The sequence below is a fragment of the Trichomycterus rosablanca genome, chromosome 18 (assembly GCF_030014385.1).
Source record: "Trichomycterus rosablanca isolate fTriRos1 chromosome 18, fTriRos1.hap1, whole genome shotgun sequence".
Lineage (NCBI taxonomy): Eukaryota > Metazoa > Chordata > Actinopteri > Siluriformes > Trichomycteridae > Trichomycterus > Trichomycterus rosablanca.
Genome location: NC_086005.1, coordinates 7046978 through 7068240, shown reverse-complemented (window position 1 = coordinate 7068240; position 21263 = coordinate 7046978). Strand labels below are relative to the sequence as shown.

General features: G+C 34.8%; 1 protein-coding gene across 1 annotated transcript; it reads left to right on the top strand.

The window, feature by feature from the left end:
• Positions 1-10308: 10308 nt before the first annotated feature.
• On the top strand, positions 10309-20464 carry rassf6 (Ras association domain family member 6). Its single transcript, XM_063014262.1, has 11 exons — positions 10309-10356; positions 12229-12305; positions 13051-13129; positions 15406-15566; positions 15719-15822; positions 16518-16711; positions 17026-17127; positions 17283-17334; positions 19062-19180; positions 19495-19592; positions 19731-20464. The coding sequence occupies exons 2-11, from the start codon at positions 12235-12237 to the stop codon at positions 19804-19806; spliced, it is 1056 nt and encodes a 351-aa protein (XP_062870332.1). The 5' UTR covers positions 10309-10356; positions 12229-12234; the 3' UTR covers positions 19807-20464.
• Positions 20465-21263: the final 799 nt, after the last annotated feature.

Below are 21263 nucleotides of genomic sequence, written 5' to 3'. Positions count from 1 at the left end.
GTACTTCACAGTTTTGAAGAATTGTGGCCACTAAGCCAAGTTCCTCCATAAGTCACTGTCTGAACAAAGTTTGGTATGTACTCCCAATGTCCTCGAGGATTATCTTTAGGTACTGCAGTTTCCTTCCTACCTTCCAATAACATGCCAGTATGTGAACTGGTTTTTCTGCACTTATCATGCAGCCATGCTGTTGTATCAAGTGCAGAATGTGACTTGACATTGTCTTGTTTAAATATGCATAAACATTCATAAAAAGACATTCAATAAGCAGCATGTCACTTTAAATGTGTATTTGTATTTTAGTGTTAACAGTGCTCTAAAATATTTGCAGATTGTATACACTATTGCCACTAATACACTTCCATAGCATGCCAGACCCTGGCCCATAAAAATTATATTTATTATTTCCATTAAAAACGTTGACATCTAAAGATTTGACTTGTCAGACCACAGTGCACAGCTTCACTGTGCATCAGTTTATTTCAGATAAGCCAGAGACTAGAAAAGTCTGCAGTGTTACTGGACACATTCTGTTGATATATGGCTTCGGCTGTGCACAGTCCAGTCTTAGCGTGACAAATTGTGTTTATTGAAAACGGTTTGTCAAAGTGTTTAACCTCCAGTGCTGATATCCATCACAGAAGCATGCCAGGTTTGACTCCAGTCCTGTTCGGGGTTTCAAAGGTCACTGGCTTTCTGTTATGCTTCTTAACCTTGTCTTTTAATGCACAGTGATTTCTCTGGACCTCTGGAATATTTTAGGAATATTATGAACTTCAAAGGGGAAATATCTAGAATCCTTGTAATCAATCACTGACAAACATTAACTGTTGGATTACTGGGAAGCCTCAAGCCATTCTGGATGCTTCTTTTATACCTATGATCGCATTGCCTGTTTAAAATATTTAAAACTCTAAATTGCCCATGTCCCAATTTCTTTGAAATGTATTGCATGCATTAACATATGTGCCTGCATACATATACAAAAACATGAAGTTGATTAGGTAAATTATTATTATTATTATTATTATTATTATTATTATTATTATTATTATTATTACTGATATTATTGATAAACAAATCCGTGGTATTTATTTCACATACTGTCCTTACTATTTCAAATTTGACTGTTTTGGAAGTTGGAAGGAAACCAGAGTACCCACAGGAAAAAAAAGTATAGTATTTAAAATGATTTGATCTCATATTTGTTTTTGTTTTTTTCTTTCTTTAATTGTTAATTTGCTTATTTTTTTTACAACAAATCTGACTTTCTAATGTAAGTAATAATACAGCACAAGTCAAAACAAAATAAAAATAAAAAATAAAATAAAATCTGATAAGCATTTATGGTGGTGATGAATTGGCGCCCTGTCCAGGGTGTTTGCGCCCAGTGCTTCCTGGTAGAACAGGACCCCTGTGACTCGGATCAGGATAGAGCAGTTAATGAAAATTCATATGTTGTTTTTTTTTTACATTAATTATTATAATATATACATTATACATTAACACACTTTATCACATATTATCATGTGTTTTGTGATTTAAAAACAAAGGGAACAAATATCTGCTTTTATTCTCCAGTATAAATACAATGATGTTGCTTAATGCGGTTGAACCAGAGCGAGCCAGCTCTTACTCATATCACACATATCACACAAGTGCAGAGTGACTGGCGCTCCGCCTGCATTCAGAACGTCTTTGTGTGGCGGACCCACCTGTTACTCACTGCCCTGTGCATTCTGATTTATTTTAAGCAAGAGAATGACATTTTGTGTTTATGTGTGTGTGTGTTTATGTGCCAGTCTTGTAAGCCTTCTCGTTTTTGGTAAAAAAAATTACAATAATAAATGTGGATTTAGTTTATTCTCACTGTCTCTCAGTGACTGAAGAAACAATGTTTTTGTGGGTTTTCTTTGTTTATATCAGGGTTTGACTTCAAGGACATCAGAACTGTATGTGTTAGCAGATTGTGACATTGCAGAAATATCAAATCTAAGTTGTTTTTTACACACTCACATTGATGATAAATCTATAGAGCAAAGATAAAGGCTCCAATGATGAAAACAAACATGGCCTCAACTGGAACACGCTGATTTAAGAAGCTTTAATAAAGATACAGACTTGTTGCCAGATATTGTTTATGTTTGAAAATGGTTACAGATTAAAAAAAAAATTTAAAAACTTTAATCTCCCAAAGAAGTTTCTTAAGTAGACACTGGAGAAATAAAAGATGTAAAACTTTTAGGCGTAAAAGAAGTATGCTTTTACCCTTGTTAAGATACTTTAAATACTTTAATGAAAACACCATTTTGCCATTTACCACCATTCCCTGATAAATGGCACCCATTCTCTAATTGATAATTGAAACATTTGTCTTATTTCCCCTTTGCTTTTTGTATTTTAGCCACAATATTGTTGTACCTTGGTAAAGTATCCTGCTGTTGGGTTTATATATTACAGCCTTGCAGATTTACCTAGTGTGCTCCATTACAGTCTGTGATAGCTGCTATCCCATTGTAAGAAGGCCCAGGTTAACCTATGTGTAATGGTATAGATGAATGTAAGAAATGAAATTATTTTAAAGTAATTGCTTATTTACTTGCTTGTTCGGAGATTATTGAAGTTATTAAATAGAAATCTGTTGTTTTTATACATAAAAACAGGCATTTGTGCATGGTGTGCAATACAAAAAAGGAGAGTGTCAGTATAAGAGTTGTAGTATGTAATGTGGGTTGCACTTGATAATATACAACTTGTTTTAGAGCAATATGGTGAATACTTTAAAAGCTATTGAAGTTATTAAATAGAAATCTGCTTTTTTTATACATAAAAACAGGAATGTGTGCATCGTGTGCAATACGAAAGGGTGACAGTGTCAGTATAATAATTGTAGCATGTAATGTTTGTTACAATTGATGATAAACAACTTGTTTTAGAGCAATATGATGAATACTTTAAACGCTATTGAAGTTATTAAATAGAAATATTTTATTTTTATACATGAAAACAGGCATGTGTGCATTGTGTGAAACACTAAAAGGGTGACTGTCAGTATAAAAGTTGTAGTATGTAATGTGGGTTACACTTGATAATATACAACTTGTTTTAGAGCAATATGATGAATACTTTTGAAGCTATTAAAGTTATTAAATAGAAATCTTCTGTTTTTATACATAAAAACAGGCATGTGTGCATCGTGTGCAATACTGACGGATGACAGTGTCAGTATTAGAGTTGTAGTACATAATATGGGTTACACTTGATGATTTACAACTTGTTTTAGACCAATGTGATGAATACTTTAAACGCTATTGAAGTTATCAAAAAGAAATCTTTTGTTTTTATACTGAAAAACAGACGTGTGCATGGTGTGCAACATTAAAAGGGTGACAGTGTCGGTATAAGAGTTGTTGTTTGTAATGTGGGTTACACTTGATAATATACAACTTGTTTTAGAGCAATATGATGAATACTTTAAATGCTATTGAAGTTATCAAAAAGAAATCAGTTGTTTTTATACATAATAACAGGCATGTGTGTATAAGAGTATAAGAGTTGTAGTATGTAATGTGGGTTACACAACTGATAAGTTGTGACAAGTTGATAATATACAACTTGTTTTAGAGCAATATGATGAATACTTTAAAAGCTATTGAAGTTATTAAATTGAAATCTGTTGTTTTTAAATGCTATCCTTTAACAGATTATTATCATACCCACATTTTATATATAGATATTTTCACACCTTTGAATCAGTGAAAGCTCTTATGCTAGTAGAGGCAGCAAGAGGTCCTATTAACACATTCTGTTCTAATAAAAGTCTAGCTAGCTGTTTCAATCTGCCAATAAAGGACAACTACTCCAAGTGCTAATTAGCTACACAAAGCATTTAAGTGTTTCCACATGACAGTGCATTGTTCTATAGGCTTGCCAAGTCAATTTTAGATGCAGACTAGATTTTGTTCCATGCTTGTGAAAAGCTTAGCCATATTCTACACCTACACTTTTTGAAATAAAATAATATGTTTATTTGCTAGGAAAATATTTTGGGGAAAATGTTTTTATTTATATAGAACATTATGTATGTATGTATGTATTTGTATTACTTTTATTAACATTATTTTAAATGTTAATGTTAAAATGTTATTTTGTGGTTAAAAAGGTGTAATTAACACTAATGTTAAGTAGACAACTGAATTACTGAGGCTGGCATACATAACAGGAAATGTGGTGCTACTAAGATGTGAGGTATTAGTTGGGTTGGTTATCATAACTGCAACTAAAGGAAACCTAGGAACAATGTAGAGTAATCAAACTACCTATCGCAAACGGACATGGAAAGAACATGCAAAATTTACAGACAGTATCCATATATTAGAATTGGACCATGGACTACAATTGCAACTAGAATGTGTAGAATGTCTGTGCAGGACCCACCTGTATGTTCAATAGTAAAATTATTTTTAGAATTGAGTAAGCATGCTCAGACCACATGACGCTGTTTGTCAAGGGTTTTGGTAAAATAGGTTCCCTTTGGTATGTTACTTAAAATAAACGGAAAAACGGTTCTGATTGTTTACTGTATTTTTTCAGGCACTTTTGTGTATTTGATTAAAAAAATTCATCCTATTCATCCATTCATCATAAAAAATACATTGAGCTTTTAAAAATACTATTCTTTTAAAAGAAGTTTAAGAATCCTTTTAGGAGTGTTTTGTCAAATAAAACTATTTTTATTGAAACCAATCATTATTTTGTAAAAAATTATTAATAAAAAGATTCTTTAGAAAACCAAAAGTGGTTCTTTTATGGCATTACTTCCATTTTTCTTTATTCCAATTATTTGAATTCCTTTCGTGTTGTAGAGCAGTGGTAACTTAAGCTAGCCCATTACTGTTAAGAAACAGGGATCAAATCCTCAGCGGTGCCATCATTAATATCTGTCTACATACAGACATGATTGGCTATGTCTGAGGATGTGGGATGGCCAAGGTCTCGCAATAGATAGAGTGTGTGACTGCATTGCGCTTAGTAATTTGGGGGGAGACAGACCCACTGCGACCCTGACCAGGATAAAGTGGTGGTAAAACATGAAAATGAAATTCCCCTTTTTATCCCAATTTGGATATAATTAATTTCCTCTGTCATTCTGGTTGTCACATCTGAGGCTGCTGGTTCCCCTCCTCGCCAGTAGAAGGCACCCTCACCTGACTACTAGCTGGCTGGTGGCTCACCTGATCCTAATCAGCGGCCATCTTGGACTATATAAAGCCCTGGCCTTTGTTTGGCTCACTGCGAAGTCTTGTGTTTGACATGTGGTGCATTTCTGAGCGTTCTTTTGTTTCTCTGGCTTTTCTGGTTACAATCCTTGCTTTCTGTTTCACGGTTTATCGATTGGTTTTCTGTTTTGGTTTTGTTTGCTTTGGATTTTGGCTTGATTACCCGGTACCGATCCTGTTTGTTTGTGACTACACTTGTGACTCAGTAAACCTGCACTTGACTCCACTACCTGGTCTGAGTCTCTCTGGTGACACTGGTGCTGCTCCAGTATGAGTGACACCATTGTGTTCCCACTTTAAACTGATCAGGCTGAAGCAGGTCATGAGAAATATATAAATAAATGAATTTGATTAAGGACTAGACATGCAGCAGTTTGGAGCCAATCCTGTTGAGTTTATTGAGCAGGTGTTTTTTTAGTATATGCTAATAAACACGTTATAAAACATTAAATGCTGCAAATGGTTGAAACAACTAAGACTGATCACGCATGTTCCATTCCAAACACTCACATGACAGTAAAGATGAATGTTGTTAGTGTTGTTCTGTGCAATGTCACTCTGAGTGCTGCCAGGTTTTTGTCCTGTCACATTTTGATATATAATATGACTGTGGCACGCAAATTGATTCCAAAGCCGCTTTAGATGCTGGGTTATACGAGTGACCCATGGTCAGAGTAAGAACTCCTGTTACTAATCAAGATTGTTCACTGCATGCATTTATGTAAATGAACCGACATAATTATGTGAACTTATGGCTGTGTGTGTTACAGCCTACAGCTGTGAGAAAGATCTGGATTTTTGCCCTCTGCACTTATAAATAGTATTCTGAATTTTAGCCAAAGTAAAATAATACTTAAATACATTCTAAACTAATGCTACACACAGTTGTAATCTTTACAATTTCATTAAAACCACTGATTAATCATTGTGTCCATAAAACGGCAGCAATTACATTTTCTATTGCTGATAAAACAGTATTAAGGAATGTTAGAAATCCCAGGACTTCTTGTGTGAACAGAACTTCTCAGGTAATAGCATAGTATCTTAGTTTAGTAAGCCTCAAGACTCTCCTTTACAATTATTGTATTTATAATATTCAAGCTGTTTTCTTGCTGCATTACCCAAGTTAAATTACACCTGAGGTGATGGAGTGCTACCCTAAAATTCTACTGGAAACATTTCTAGATCAATTTTTTTTGCTGAATTTGTTTTCAGCAAAATCTCCTAATTATGATGCTTCCGCCACCATGCTTCACAGCTGAAATGAGGTTTTTGTTTTGGAAATGCTGTGTTTTATTTATTTAAACCACAATACTAAGGCTGGAATTTGTGGCATGTGGTGTGCAATTTTCTAAATATAACATAGATAGCTAGTTTAGATCAGGAGACACCGTGTGTGTTCTGTGTTCTAGATCAGGGTTTCCCAGCCACTGGGCCACACATAGACATTTGAACATATTGATGATGAATAGGTGGGCCTTGAATATGAAAATGTCAGCATTGTAATAAAACCACTTCTCTTTATGTTACTCATGCAACAGGTGATTGTGCTTGTCCATGACTAAAAATAAACAACATCAGCTGGGGAGGAGGGTGGCCCTTAAAACTCAGCCTAGTGCTAGATTCTTGTAATGTTGCCTGGTTGTTTGTCCGTGTGTCTTTTGGTTGGTTTGTTAGTCTGCTATGCCAGGCTGAAGGTCGGACTCGACAAAGTGGCCGCATTCTCTTGCCAGTGCTGGGGGTTTTAGTTGTTATTATCCAATGGGATGATCATCTAGTTTTTCTGTTCTCACATACCGCTTTGGGCAGCAGCTTGTGGTTTGGTTGTGTTTCTTGTTTACCCTGAGTATTAATGTTGTTCAGATGTTTAGACATTATTTCTTCATTTCTTTATTATTCCTGCTTTTATTTTATAACTCTACAGCTACAGTATTGTTCTGTCTTAGCTAAGCATCTTGCAATTGATAACTATGCCCTTCCACATTACAGGTATGGGGTTACATCTGGGACCATTCTCACTATCCCAAGACAATATTGGTAAAAACAAAAGATAAACAGGTTTTGATTAATTAATGCAAAATGAGGTAATTCCAAATGACTGATTCAATTTTTACTTGCAACTGTGTACCAATCAGTGGAGTTAACAGGCTGCTAGATCAGCATTTAGCATTTACTGTATAAAGAGAGATTAATCACATCATGATGCAAAACTCTTTTTATCTTTGTTTAAATCTCACTTCATTTAAACAAAAGTTGCTGGCACTTCTGGCCCCTGTATCACCCGTTATTAATTCAGCTGCAGTGCAAACTGAAAGTTGTTTATTAGGTTTATTTGAATTTTCATAATGTCACGTGGGATCACAGGAGGTTTCACTGAATGTTCTGCCCAGGTCAGTATACCTTAGATATACCAACCAAAAGGACAAAAAACAGCAGTGAAGGTTATGCAACGTTTAATGCCTCATAAAACACTTCAGTGCAATTTAGTCTGATTAAAAAAAATGACGTGCTACTGCCATCTGCTGTTCATTAAGAGAACTCCAAATCACACAATAAAGGCGTGTTCACTTAAACCAGGGATTGTTCATCTGCAGCCAAAAAAACGTTCTGTGACTGAAAAATTAGGCCTTTGTGGTGAAGATTATTATGAAGAAATAATAATAAAGGACTTTTATGATTTAATTCTCGCTTTCATGTTTTCTGGAGTTTCTTTTCATTAGGGCATTGTGTCCTGTTGGATGAGACTATTTAGCCTGTTCCACATTGCTGGAGGGGTTTTGTTTGTTATTTTTAGATTTTACAGGGATAACAGTAATCCATCCTGAGTGTATCTAGTCTCACTGAACTTATTTAATAATAAATTAAATTTGGTATATTTGTTTATGCATTTTCTATAAGACTTTTGAAGCATGTACATCACTCATGAAAACAACACATGCACTGAAGTAATTCTTTTGATTATTTAATAAGAATAAACTATTAACTTTGAAGCTCATTTCTGAATATTCACAGGCATTAAAAAGCATATACAAGTCACACATGCTTCTAAGGTAGGAGGACCATTCTGATTTTGCATAATTTTGCATCTGCCACTTGGTAGGAGGACCTACATTACATTGTGATTTTGCATAATGAGTCGTGGGGAAGGGCGGCATGGTGGGGCAGCTGATGGAGTGGGCGCAGCACAGCACAATGATTCTGTGGACTGCATGTCACAACACATACAGGGTAAACATGTGATCCTCTTTATAGAAAGTGACCAAAGGTGAGGATCTAAGCTAGGTCGCCAGGGCCACTGTTGCTGTGCAAAATCCCATTTATCAGCTGTGCCACTGTGCAGCCCAGACAGCTTTTTTCAAAATAACGTTCTGGTGCCAAAATGGACTGATACCTTTGTCCACTGTGTAATTCTGCCTAACACCCACTGTTTCCAGGTGGTGCCAAGCAAACAGCAACCCTGAACAAAATAAAGTAGTTTTTTTTTTTTTTTACTAAATTATTGGCTGAATAAAACAGTACCACAGAAAAGCTTTAAGCAGGCAACGTAAACACAAAGTTAACTAATTGGGTATGCAGGTTTTGGGGATTTCATCATCCACTCATTATCTGACTATTTCCGATGATTGGAACAGAACAGAGTAAACGGAAGCTTAAGAGAGTGAGGTTAATCCTAATACTATAGATAAGAAACACGTCAGGACAGAACAGAGAGAAATGCTACAAAGGTTAATGTTTAAAGCTCATTTATGTTTATGCTGTCTATTTTACCCTGAGTGTATGACCTTAAACCCTCTAGATTTTTGTATGCAGATGAGCAGATGTTTAACATAACAAAATGCCATGACAGACTGCAAGCAGGGCATGTGAAGGGCAATGGTGCAATGCGGAAGTTGCTGAGCTGACGTCATGCTTTTATTGTGTGAATGTGTTGGGTAACATGGTAACAATCACCTGGAAAATCCAGCATACTGCTACTTTGTAATTGAGAAAAAGTTATGTAAATTTGTTCATTTATTTAATGAACTATTTTGGTTATAAAGCAGATTTATATAAAAGTTTTATGCAATAAAAATTCTAATGAAAACACAAAAATATTTATTTTTAAATACTAATAAAAAAAAGAGAACAAAACTGCTAAGCTAAAGCTATAAATAAAATGAAAAAGTGAACATGATTTTTTTTAAATAATATTTTGTTAGTTAATTATAATACAACATAAACAATGTAAAACAATATAATTCAATTCATTTAGTCACTTTTGTTCAATAACCATGTTATGCTGGTCAGAGACACGGTGGATCCATCTCAACCTGGAAACAATAAGCCCAAGGCAGGAACACAGTCTGGACAGGTCACTAGTCCAATGCAGGTCACCACCCACTTTCTCACAAATTCACATACACCTGGGGGCACCTGGGGGCAAGTTAAGTAACAAATCCATGTAATAAAATGTTTTAGACTGTAGTAGGAAATCAGAGTAACAGACGGATGCCCACATGACCGTAGATAACACATTGATCGTTGGACAGAACCAAACCAAGATTCCCAACAATTCGGTGTTGTAAAGTTTTCCCTCTACCTGCTGCACCAATGTGATTAGATTACAACATTTAAGATTATGTATTTGAATTAAAAACAAATAAATAACTAAAATTAATAAAGAATACAGTTTTATATACACATGTAAGTACTACAGGATAAAAGAAATCAATCAAATTTTTAAACAATAATGAAAATCCATTGTTTCTTCCTGTCGGTGATGAAAGGGTTAATCTTTGTGTAGTAGCGTGAGGTTAGAGGCAGGAGCTTTACCTATGGGTGTGTTCAAAGGTCTGCAATCTACCACACACACTCCCAGAATGCTCAGAGTAGAGGTAAAGTGGATCAAGTTACAGCACAACACAGTCTGTATGCACCAGTCATTAACACCTGACTGCCAAGCAGGTCCTGCTCTTCTGTTTTATGTGACCCGTATCCTAACCAGGTTCTGGAACTTCACCCAGGCTGGAACTGAAGATCCTAGAGATATGGCACTCATCCCATAAGTCTGCTGATATTGGATCTGAGCTGGCAACAGGTGAGAGTGGCACTATGGGACATGTGTTTACGTGTTTTTGAAGCTGGATGGAGTCCATTTCATTGGTGTTGTGTTCAGTATATCAGGCCTGATTGGGTAGAAGTGCCAACTCAGGGGTGGTACTTCAAATCTGAGATGCTACGGTGGATTAATACAGTGCCATAGAGGAGATTTTTCAGCAGTTAGGCATTTATTGCAGAATATACAGCATTTATTTTATAGCCAGTTTCTACATAGATTATTTAATTAGTGAAAGGTAGTTTTATCAACAATGAGCCCAATACTTGGTAAATGCTGTATCGTGACCCTGTGTTTAGCAGATTTACTAAAGTTTTGGTTGAATCTACATTCCAGCAAGCACATGCATAGACTTGACCACGCATGTAGGCTCAAATTCTTTGTATCTGTATTCTCTGTATCTGTAGGTCATATTTTTAGAAGCGCCTATTCATATGTTATATATGTTGTATACACACACAATATAACTTCTTAGTAAACACAAATACCTTGAAAAGATATTTAAAAGATAGCTTTACTTACAATATGCTAATAAAATGTACATGACTACTGTGGTCGGACGTAATATGCAAAGATGGATCAAGAAAATAAATATATTTTCAATACAGGACTCAATACAACGCCTTTTAATTTACCAATTTACACCAGCCTGTACTGGTTCTGTGTTTGTATGGGATTGGTCCATGCTTATATAATTGGCTCATGCTTCTGCATGAGATTAATATAAACATTTGGCATTTAATGCAGAAGAAAATGACATATTCTTTATCCGGACACAAGCAGTATGTACATAACCTATCTCAGTCAAAAATGTTTTATAACTGGTGATTTTACTATTGGGAAACAAAGTATAGCACAGTATTATTGACTATGTAGCAGATGTTTTTGGACTCTGGTAGAATCAGGAGTAGTATTGACTTAAATGTCTCTTTTATTGATTTAGACTTTGCTCTAGCTTTGTTTAAAGCTTTTCTCCTAACAATGCATGCATCATATAAACACATTCTTAATTCCCCTAATTAGCAAAAGTGAAAGTAAAAGAAAAAAATCTACTCAACGCACAAAACAAGAATTTCCAGATGCACCACCATATTCCAGACCAAACTGAAAAAAATTGGTAATTCGCCTACCGGAACCTCAAATGTATGTTTTTGATTAGTGAAGCAGTTCCTTTACATTTTCCAAGTAGCTATATTTAAGCTATACTTTCAAGCTATACTATTATATAAAGTGTATATATATATAATATACATATTACACAATGCATGTTAAATAATTCAGTTATGTACAAATGATTGTAGCATAAAAGAAATCTCTCCCATCAGACATGAGCTGAAGGGACTTGGATTAGCAGTGATAGCTCAGTGGTTAAGGTACTGGACTAGTAATCAGAAGGTTGCCGATTCAAGCCCCACCACCGCCAAGTTGCCACTGTTGGGCCCCTGAGCAAGGCCCTTAACCCAAAATTGTGTTCAGTCATAATTGTAAGTCGCTTTGGATAAAAAAATGTAAACGTAAATTAGCAAAAACATTAGAACCACTTGGTTGGTTAAAACTAGCCTTCACGCACATACGCATAAACTTACCTGCATGCAAATTCTAAATCTGAGCAGCTCACATAACCAGTATAGTGAAAGTACATCCAAAACAGTGCTTAACACGTGGAACCAGCATACTGATTCCATACACAACAGATCGCTAAAAAAAAAAGTAAAAACACACAGAATCTACGAACTGCACAGATTTCTAACAGGTAAGACAAAGTTATGGAGGGATTAGGGAAATTAATATGCTGTTTAAGAAACAACCAGCTAAATGATTCAATGTATGAATGTTTTCTTTTCTTTTTTGCAGGAATACATGGTTTTGGAAATGTCTGCAGCTCAGCCACATATTCTTGTCCACGCTGGTGATGGGCGAACATTTTCAAGGTCAGTTAGTAGTTGAATTGTGTACAAACATTAGAATGTTTTACATATTTATGTTATTATTATTATTTAAAGTTAGGTGTGTAATAGAAAAGTCAACTGGTTTCTATAATGAAGATTGTGTGTTTAGACTAAAAGTACAGCATCTGACACCACTGATGCTGTCCTACAATGTGTAGTTTTAGGCTTCTCATTGTTGTAGCTTTATATTCTGAAGCAATTAAACAAACCTTGAACACTGTGTTAAAGACAGAATCATTGATGACTACAAAAAAGTACAGGACTAATACCGGGTACTAAATACGTCTAATAACAGTCAGTTTCACACTAGAGCTTGATGATTGTTCTGGAAAACCAAAAGCTACATTTAGGTCCTTTGGCAGTCCAAGCTAGTGTAGGTCCAAGCTAGTTCATCATTTGATTCTCATTAGTAAAATTGCATATTATTAATTTAGAAGCAGGGGGAAAATAAGACCTACTGTGCACTCTCCATATGTGATGCTCAGAAGATAGTCATACCTATATATTTGCTGGATTTGATTACTGCAATGTGACTGGATTCCATGCAGTTTCGTAAGGTTTGCTCAAAAAGCTGCACCTTAGATCATTTTATCTTAGTCTTAATACGTTTGCATTGGCTGCTTATTAAGTTCTAATCACTGTGCTTTATAATAGATAGACCTTGTTGTATTTACCCATTATATGTAAAGCACTAATTTTAAGGGTTTTTTCTCCCATATATACACAGGGTGAAATTTTTCTCTTTACTTAACACATACAACTGCTTTCTGAAGGACAAGAGTCATCTGCAGCTAAATGCCCATGAGGTAAATGGATTTCATATCAACTGTATTTAAGTATCACTGCAACACAGCAGGTAGTGTTAATATTGCACAGCTGAGGGATTATAGTAGTATGATGCTTGGCATTTTGTCCAAGTGTCCCTAAGGATTTTGCAATGCCAAAAATGCCTGTAGGTGGATTGGTAACATTTTATGTGTGAATTAAGTAATCAGAGTAGGGTGGACTGGATTCCTTTCCAGGGTGCATTTCCACTTCAAGCTCAGCATTACCCAGTGGAGCCACCTTAAACCTGATCAGGATAAAGCTTTTTAAGATAAAAAACATTACCCATTTTGTTAATATTTTGAAAGCTGGTTTATAAAGTACAGCATATGTAAGTCTCCCAGCAAGATTTTTACTTAGTTCATAAAGGGCAGATTTAACTGCATAATATAGGTATATTATTATTAAATAATTATTCTAATGCCATTCTAATGCCATTGTTCTCAAGAGATAGACAACCTGATACATTCAAATTATTAACTTACCACAACGTACCAAACTGGTCATAAGCCAAGACATCTATGTGGGATTAGCCAAAAATGTCATCCAAAGGTCTTATGACAATGAAGAAAATCCCCATGTGTTACTGCAGAAGGACTCGCAGGATGACCTGATGAAGCCTGGGAAAATATGTCAGTGGCACCATATGAAGATCACTTAAAAACTAATGACTTTGTGGTAGGACTTTTGTAATATGCCAAAAGGAATTTGAATAGGCCCGTAGAGTTCTTGAACACAGTTCTAGGAGCTGTTTGGTCATATGGCTCAACAGTTTGCCTGGCGCAAGAGAGGCGAGACTTATGACACAGACAAAACATCCGCAAGACTGTCCCATGTGGGGATATTTTTCTGTTGCTGAAACTGGCATTCTTGACTATGTGACTGGCACTGAAATACCAAGGCATTTTGAGGAGGAATATTAATATAATTTTATATAATTTTATGTTTAATATAATTGATTTAATACACCTGTTAGCAGTGTGTGTGGCTGAAACACCCAAACTCATGAATAATTAGGTGTGTCCTCATACCACATACCCTCTATTGTATGTTATTCATGACCTTTATACACCAAACATGTTTTGACATATTAAATCCTTTAGGTATAAAGGAAAATTAATTACATTTTATTTTCACTAAGCATTTGCTTCCATTCATTCAAATTAATTCCGGTAAGCTCTTGGTCTCTTCTGAATGTTGCAGAACCGGTGGTGTTCAGTAAGGCATTATTTGTTTATATAGCTGTTTTCCTTTTAAAACATGCAGCAACAAGTTATTTTGGTAACTATTTGCTAATAAGTTTTGTGTGGCATTGTCCTTTTTTATTAAAATTATGACATTGGGCTGCTTAGGTGGAACACCAGAGCTGGGATCTCGGATCGAGTCTCAGCTCTGCCTGCCGGCTGGGCTGGGAAGCCACTTGAACAACAATTGGCCTGTTGTTCAGATAGGGATGAGATATTAAACCGGATAGGGTCTCTCTCTCATAACTTATGTAATTACGACCTTCGCTGGCTGATTAATGGTGCCTGCACAGAGACAAGGAAAAGAGTGCTGTCAGGGTTTGTCTCTCCGTACACAGTGCTGATCCACATTGCACTCGTCAAAGTGTGACAAAATGCATTCGGCTGCTGTCCACGTGTCAGAGAAAGCATGGGTTAGCTTTGTTCTCCTCAATCAGAGCGGGGATCGGCATTGGTGGAGAGGAAGCATGACGCAATCTTAAAATTATAACTAAACATTCTAACATTCATGATTCTAAACATTTTTAATGCAATAATTGGTTATAGGTGACACACTGAAAGAGGAAGTAATTAAACTTTCAGCTGAACTGCCACATACACCTGCTCTCTCCTGCTATCACTAAGAAAAACCCCAGAAAGAAGCTATATAACACATATTTAGTTGGGTGTTTTCCTAAAGAAAATTCTACAAAAACAGTAGTTAATTATTGTGATTGGCTATTTAATTTTATTCTATGTATAAACCTTTTCATTTACTGGCCTATTTTTAGCTTAACATACAACATAAAATGGGCTGCCACAACTCTATAGAAACAAATTTTTTGCATAGGTATTTCATTGGCCTCCCAAAGAATTTGGCAAAGTGGCCTTATTTCCCTGACTTTCCCTAATTACCTAAATAAATGAACACACGATCAAATGTTGTATTTGTCAAGCTGTTAAAATTACATCTATTGTTATATAGTTTGCTTTACTTTCATACAGAAAGGTATTTGATATGTATCTCTCTTTAGAACTTAGGTCAGGTGATCCTTGAGGGATTTTTTGTTGTCTCTTGGGGAATGAGGAGACCAATCCGTCTCAAAATTCAGGATGAGAAACAAATGCAGGCGTGGGACAGCTCCAAATCTCCTGAATATTCTCCAGATCCAATCAGCCCGCTTGGAAAAAAGAGGTTACTGAAATATAAAAATCTTCTATAATATTAATTTAATATATCTGTATTACAGTGCATATGTATAGTTTACATCTATTAATCAGACTATAGTTATTGTATTAAAAAATGTGTATTACTATAATACATTGACATTTGTTTGCTTTTTTTAGGGGTATGACCAGGTGGGGAGAGTTTGACAATCTTAATCACATTGATGAACTGGAAGAAACTGGGCAAGATGTTTCAGAGACAGTTGTGAACAGTGCTGCTCCAGGTTAATTTTTTTTTATTACTATCATTTAGATTATGATTGTATTTTACACAAATTTCTATCACAGTTTTACCTGCAGTCCATGCTAAGAGACCATGACTTTAGCATGTACAGTATCCGTTCCAATGAGATTAAGTTTGTCTGTTGAGACCTAGCTGATGATAAAGATACAATCACTTCTCTACAGCATGATTTTACCACACTGCCTTTTTTATTTGTTTAATTGCTTAAATATTTTATATCTACTGTATGTGTTGGAAGCAGTAAAATGCTTTTTAAAAAGAGTAAATTAAAAAGAAATGTTTTTAAATCTTTTACCTAATTCCCTAATTTAATTTCCCTTATATAATCAATCAGCCAAGACTATCAGACCCAAATATACAGTCCCACTCTATTAAACTCAATATGTGGTCTAGAACAGTTAAATTATAGACATAAAAACAACATCAGAATAAAATAAAAATAACTAATGTTTCGGCAACATTGGAATTAAAACTTCTGTGTAAACCTGTCAACTTTGACCATTGAACCTGTCTTTGCTGGCCACATTCATAGTATTTCGATGGCGTGCCCATATGTTTTTTTGTCAAAAAACACTTTTTATTAGTAGGAAATTAGAAGCCATTAGCTTTATTACAATAATTAAAGTAAATTACAGTGTGTGACAAATGTCTTTTTCTCTTCACATTGCTACATAGACTATAAGCAGTATGAGAGCCGGACACTCAGGGCACCGAGACCCGAGCCCATTGTAGATGAGAGTTCGTGCCTGTTCCGCACCAGGAGTGATGCATTTTTGGTAAAGAAGAGAGTGAAGAACAAGACAGCACAAGAAGACCAGACAAACCGGCAGCATCGTTTTTCTATCAACGGCCATTTTTATAACTACAAGGTCAGAATAATGCTGGGAAGTAAAACAATCAGGGTTTGTTGTACTGCCCTTTAGTGGCACATCATGTAAAATCCAAAACAGATGTTTTCTTCTTCCTGATCCTTCAGACATTTTAAAATTACCTTTGTGACTTAACACAGTCATTTTAAAACCACAAAGGACACATTAGTAAGTGAATTGATCAATCCAGATGTGCCATAGTCAATGCACTCAGGATTCATGAAACACTAATCTATACAAAACATTTTTATAAACTATGGATGAACTAAGAGTAGAACTGTCAGATTGTCACATACTTTTTAAATATCTTTCAGACATCAATATTCACGCCATGCCATGGGACACCCACAAACGTCCGTATTAACAGCACAATGAGGACACACGAGGTCATCAGCCAGCTTCTACATAAATTCAAAGTATGACATTTTATATAATGAAATATACATTCGAAAATTGTTAGTAATTTTATTTTAGAACGTCTGTGTTTTTATTTAAGACTACACTACAGTCTCTTGTGTACAACCAAGATTTTATTCATATGACATGAAACATGATGTTTTTTTTCCTGCAGATAGAAAACGACCCCAGTGAATTTGCCTTATATTGTATTCATCAAAGTGGAGGTATGTGCAATTCTTTTGTCTTTGTGGTATATTGTGGTTGTATGTTAACGACATCTCTTAAAATTGAATTAGTGCTACTAGTACCCATCCATTAGGATAGTCAGCAGTTCAGCCAAAGATTAATTAATTAGTCAGTATACACAAACAGCTCTTTAAAAAACAGATTTCTTTGACTACACCTCTGAACATTTTTGTTGGGGCACAAAGAAAGTCACTACATGTTTTAACTCAGGATTATGAGGTATAAGACAAAATGTATACACAAGCTTACAAATACATTAGGAGAGACAAAATACCATTCATGTATTGGACTATTAGCAAACGGTGGCTTTAAAGCCTAAAAAATCATTGAAATTGCATTTTATTTTAATTTAATTTTTTTTATCAACCACATTGATAGCAGCAGGTGTGCGGTTCCTCCAGGAAACACTGGGTTAAAGGCAGGAATATCCTGGACAGGGCACCAATTTTTGGCCACCCCTTTACCTTATTTGTTTATCCAAATAAGCTTCAGAGCTATTTTTAACATCACATGTCTGAATAATTTATTGTGTATGTTCATTTGATACAGCCAGTAGCTTTAAAATTAATCAAGCATATTTGGAAATACCAGAAAAATTCTTAACTCTAATTAAAGTGGATGCATAAAGGTCTATATTTATTCTGAGGGACATAAACATTTTTGTATCGTATGTGAGGCTTGGTTTGGAGTTAAGTAGATGTTCAGTAGATAGCTCTGTTGGTGGCACCTGAATCACAGTAACGCTTATTAGGATAAAGCAGGTACCAATATTAGAAATAAGGACGACAGCAGAGCAGTAATTTGATAAATTAGTTGTTAGTCACATAATGTAGCTCATGTAAAAAGTCATTTTGTTATACGCAGTGTAATGCAGTAAAGTAGACAGCAGGGGGCAGTGCTGGATTCAGTTCCTACTACTAATCTACTGTACTGCATCTTCCTTTGTATTTCTGGTGTATTTCTATCTACAGTATTTCTTCTATTTTGTAAATGCTGGATGAAATAGTGTTTAATTTACCAATGAGCTGAAGTAAAAAATGTCATCAGTATTGGTCTATACTGAGTCTGTATCTATAGTGAACTTCTGGGAAGCAGAAGGCTTTATAAGGCTTTGAAACTATAATTAGTTTTAAGCTTATCTTAACTTACGCATATATATTTCTCAATGTCACTAAAATACAATATATTAAGACTAATACTATTACTACTAATAACGCTAATATTAACAATACTGCTACAACTAATAATAATTTTAAAAAAATAATGATAATGTATTGTTAAAAAATTTTCCTTTTCTAATCCCATCTGTGTTATAATTTGCTGGCATACATGTGAAGTCTTTTTGGACTCTTAACTGTTGCATTGATGTTGTTCATTAAGAGAAAATACCTTATACTGATCTAAAAATTGCTCTTATGCTTTAATATTGGCGTTACCTAAAGCCACTCCAGTTAACTAAATACTGACAGATAGTTTTAGTCATGCCATATGTATTAGTTAAATACAGGAAAAATGTATCACAACTAATAGTCATTATAATATGTGTCCTAATAGTGGAGTTTGGAGTTATTGTGAAGTGTACAATGCATGGTGAAAATTTTTGTAATATTTGAAGTCTAATACTATGTCATATTGCACATAAATAATAATGTAAAGCATATTCTTTTTTTTAATATTGTGAATTATATTATTTTATTTTTTAAAGAAAGAAGAAAGCTGGGCAGCTCAGATCTTCCACTTTGGGAGCGTTTTCTTCAAGGACCATCAGAAGACATAATGAGAATCTTCCTCATGGACACAGATGAAGAAGAAGTCAGCATGGATGTAAGTGGAATTTCAAGTGCAGCTTTAATCACTGAGGTCTAAGATGAAATTATCACCCTTGTTTTTTTATTTATTATCCAACGTTTTTTTTGTTTGTGTGTTCATATCACCACCCAAAAACACACAAAACATAAAGATCGTTAGTCTAAAATGCCTTGAGGTGTGATTGCATAAGCAAAGGTGTGAATGTTTTGCCTGCAATAGATTGGTTCCCTTTCCAGGCTGTGTTCAAACCTGGCGCCCAGTGGTTTTAAACATGTATCCATTTTGAAAGAGCAAACCCAAATTAATCCAGTATGTAATTCTTTTATTAGGTAGCACAGTATGTTAATTTAGAGCTTCCTATTCTTCAACGAATTCTGCTGAAGCTACAAGAGGAGGAGAAACAAGAGATACAACGTGTTGTTCACAAGTAAGTAAAACAAAAGGGCATATCTTGAATCTACTCTGTGACAATCATGCAGCTCATTAATGATTAAAGAATACATTGATTAATTGAATCATTAGGTTTGTGATTAAGGATTGATTGAGCTGTTATCTGTTCACACAGGTACAGGGAGCAGCACCAGCTATTAACCCACTGCCTGAACTCAAAGCTGCCACCAAAGACTGAGACAACTGTGTGAATGAAAGCGTTCAACGGCCCTTTTCATTCCAGACTTATTGATGATACTTGCTTCACTGGTGTGGCGTCCTCATGGAACAATAGGTTGTCTAAATAGGTTTAAGAACATAATGGTAGGAAAAACATTGTTTTTACATTGCAAAAAATGTAATATACTACGAGACTTCACACAATACTACAAGATCACTCTTACACAATGCAACATATTATAAACCCTATATACAATGGATTTGGTGGAATTTACATTTGAAGCAAGCAACTGTGGGTTTTTATAAGGATTATTTTTTTAAGAAGAAGAATCCATTTTCATCAATTTTATCAAGTAGGGATTAAAACTTATACATATATACAGTACAATGTACTTAAAGGTTTCCCTTTGACAATAAAAGACTTAACCACTAAAGCCATTTACTGGAATGTAGTGAATGCAAAAGGGGCAAGATGATAGTCTGCAAACTGTTCACCAAACATCCACAACCATAAACTAGACTGTCATATTTCGCTGAAAGTGTGTATACTGTAGAATGTGACAGACTAGTCTTGGGTACATTTTTGACATTGTACACTTCTGGTAATGCTTTTGTAAATGTAATTTATATATTGTAAAAAGTTTTATATCATATCTTTACTTACAGTTATTAGATTAACAATCTGTGTTGTTGCTACAAGAACTAAATAAACTGTGAAAATAGAATCACTTTTTGTGTTTTATTAGGAAACCATGTTTTAAAAACTACCAAAACTACAAGTGACTGTACTGTTCTACAATATGAACAGTCCAAACAACCAGATGCCTGATGTGCTTGTTTATTCAATTTTTGATCTTCCAAATTTGCATTTAAATAAGATCGGGTGCAAAAGAACACATTCACTACAAACCAGTCATGTATAGGGCAGTAATCGCTGTAAAAAGGTAGTACAATAAAGCAAAGGCTTTGAATGATTGATAGTGAGATAAATATTTATAAACGTTAATGACTTTGGACACTTGATTTTGGACACTTTGTCTTCTTGATAATTGAATCCATATTAAAGTTGGTCATAACATTTAAGGAGTCCATAGCTTGGGAAATAAACCAAATTGATTTGTATTATGATTCTGTTTAGATTACTAAAGTCAGTCCACTGTTATTGTCTGATAAATGCCTCGCTGTGGAGGCAAAACAAAATAAATGTATTTGGTCTTCATAAGAAATAATAAGTAATTACATTCCAGTGATATTTAATTCGGAACTTATTTGAAACCTAAATACACTGTACAATGTTATGACAATTATGTCCATTTAAAATTGTTTTGCACTTTAACTTGCACAACTGGCAAAATAATTGTTATGTATATTTGTACTTTTGTGTATAAATGTGTATTTGTACTTTTACTTAGATAAGAAAAAAAAATTTAAGTAACCTAAATCAACCAAGGAAAACTACTAGAACATTTTGTTGTAATACAGTAACCTT

Excerpts from the sequence above, each read along its gene's own strand:
- rassf6 (XM_063014262.1), top strand. The coding sequence starts at position 12,235 with ATGGTTTTGGAAATGTCTGCAGCTCAGCCACATATTCTTGTCCACGCT. Across the intron at positions 12,306-13,050 it reads GATGGGCGAACATTTTCAAG|GGTGAAATTTTTCTCTTTAC; the intron begins GTCAGTTAGTAG and ends ATATATACACAG. Across the intron at positions 15,823-16,517 it reads TGTGAACAGTGCTGCTCCAG|ACTATAAGCAGTATGAGAGC; the intron begins GTTAATTTTTTT and ends ATTGCTACATAG.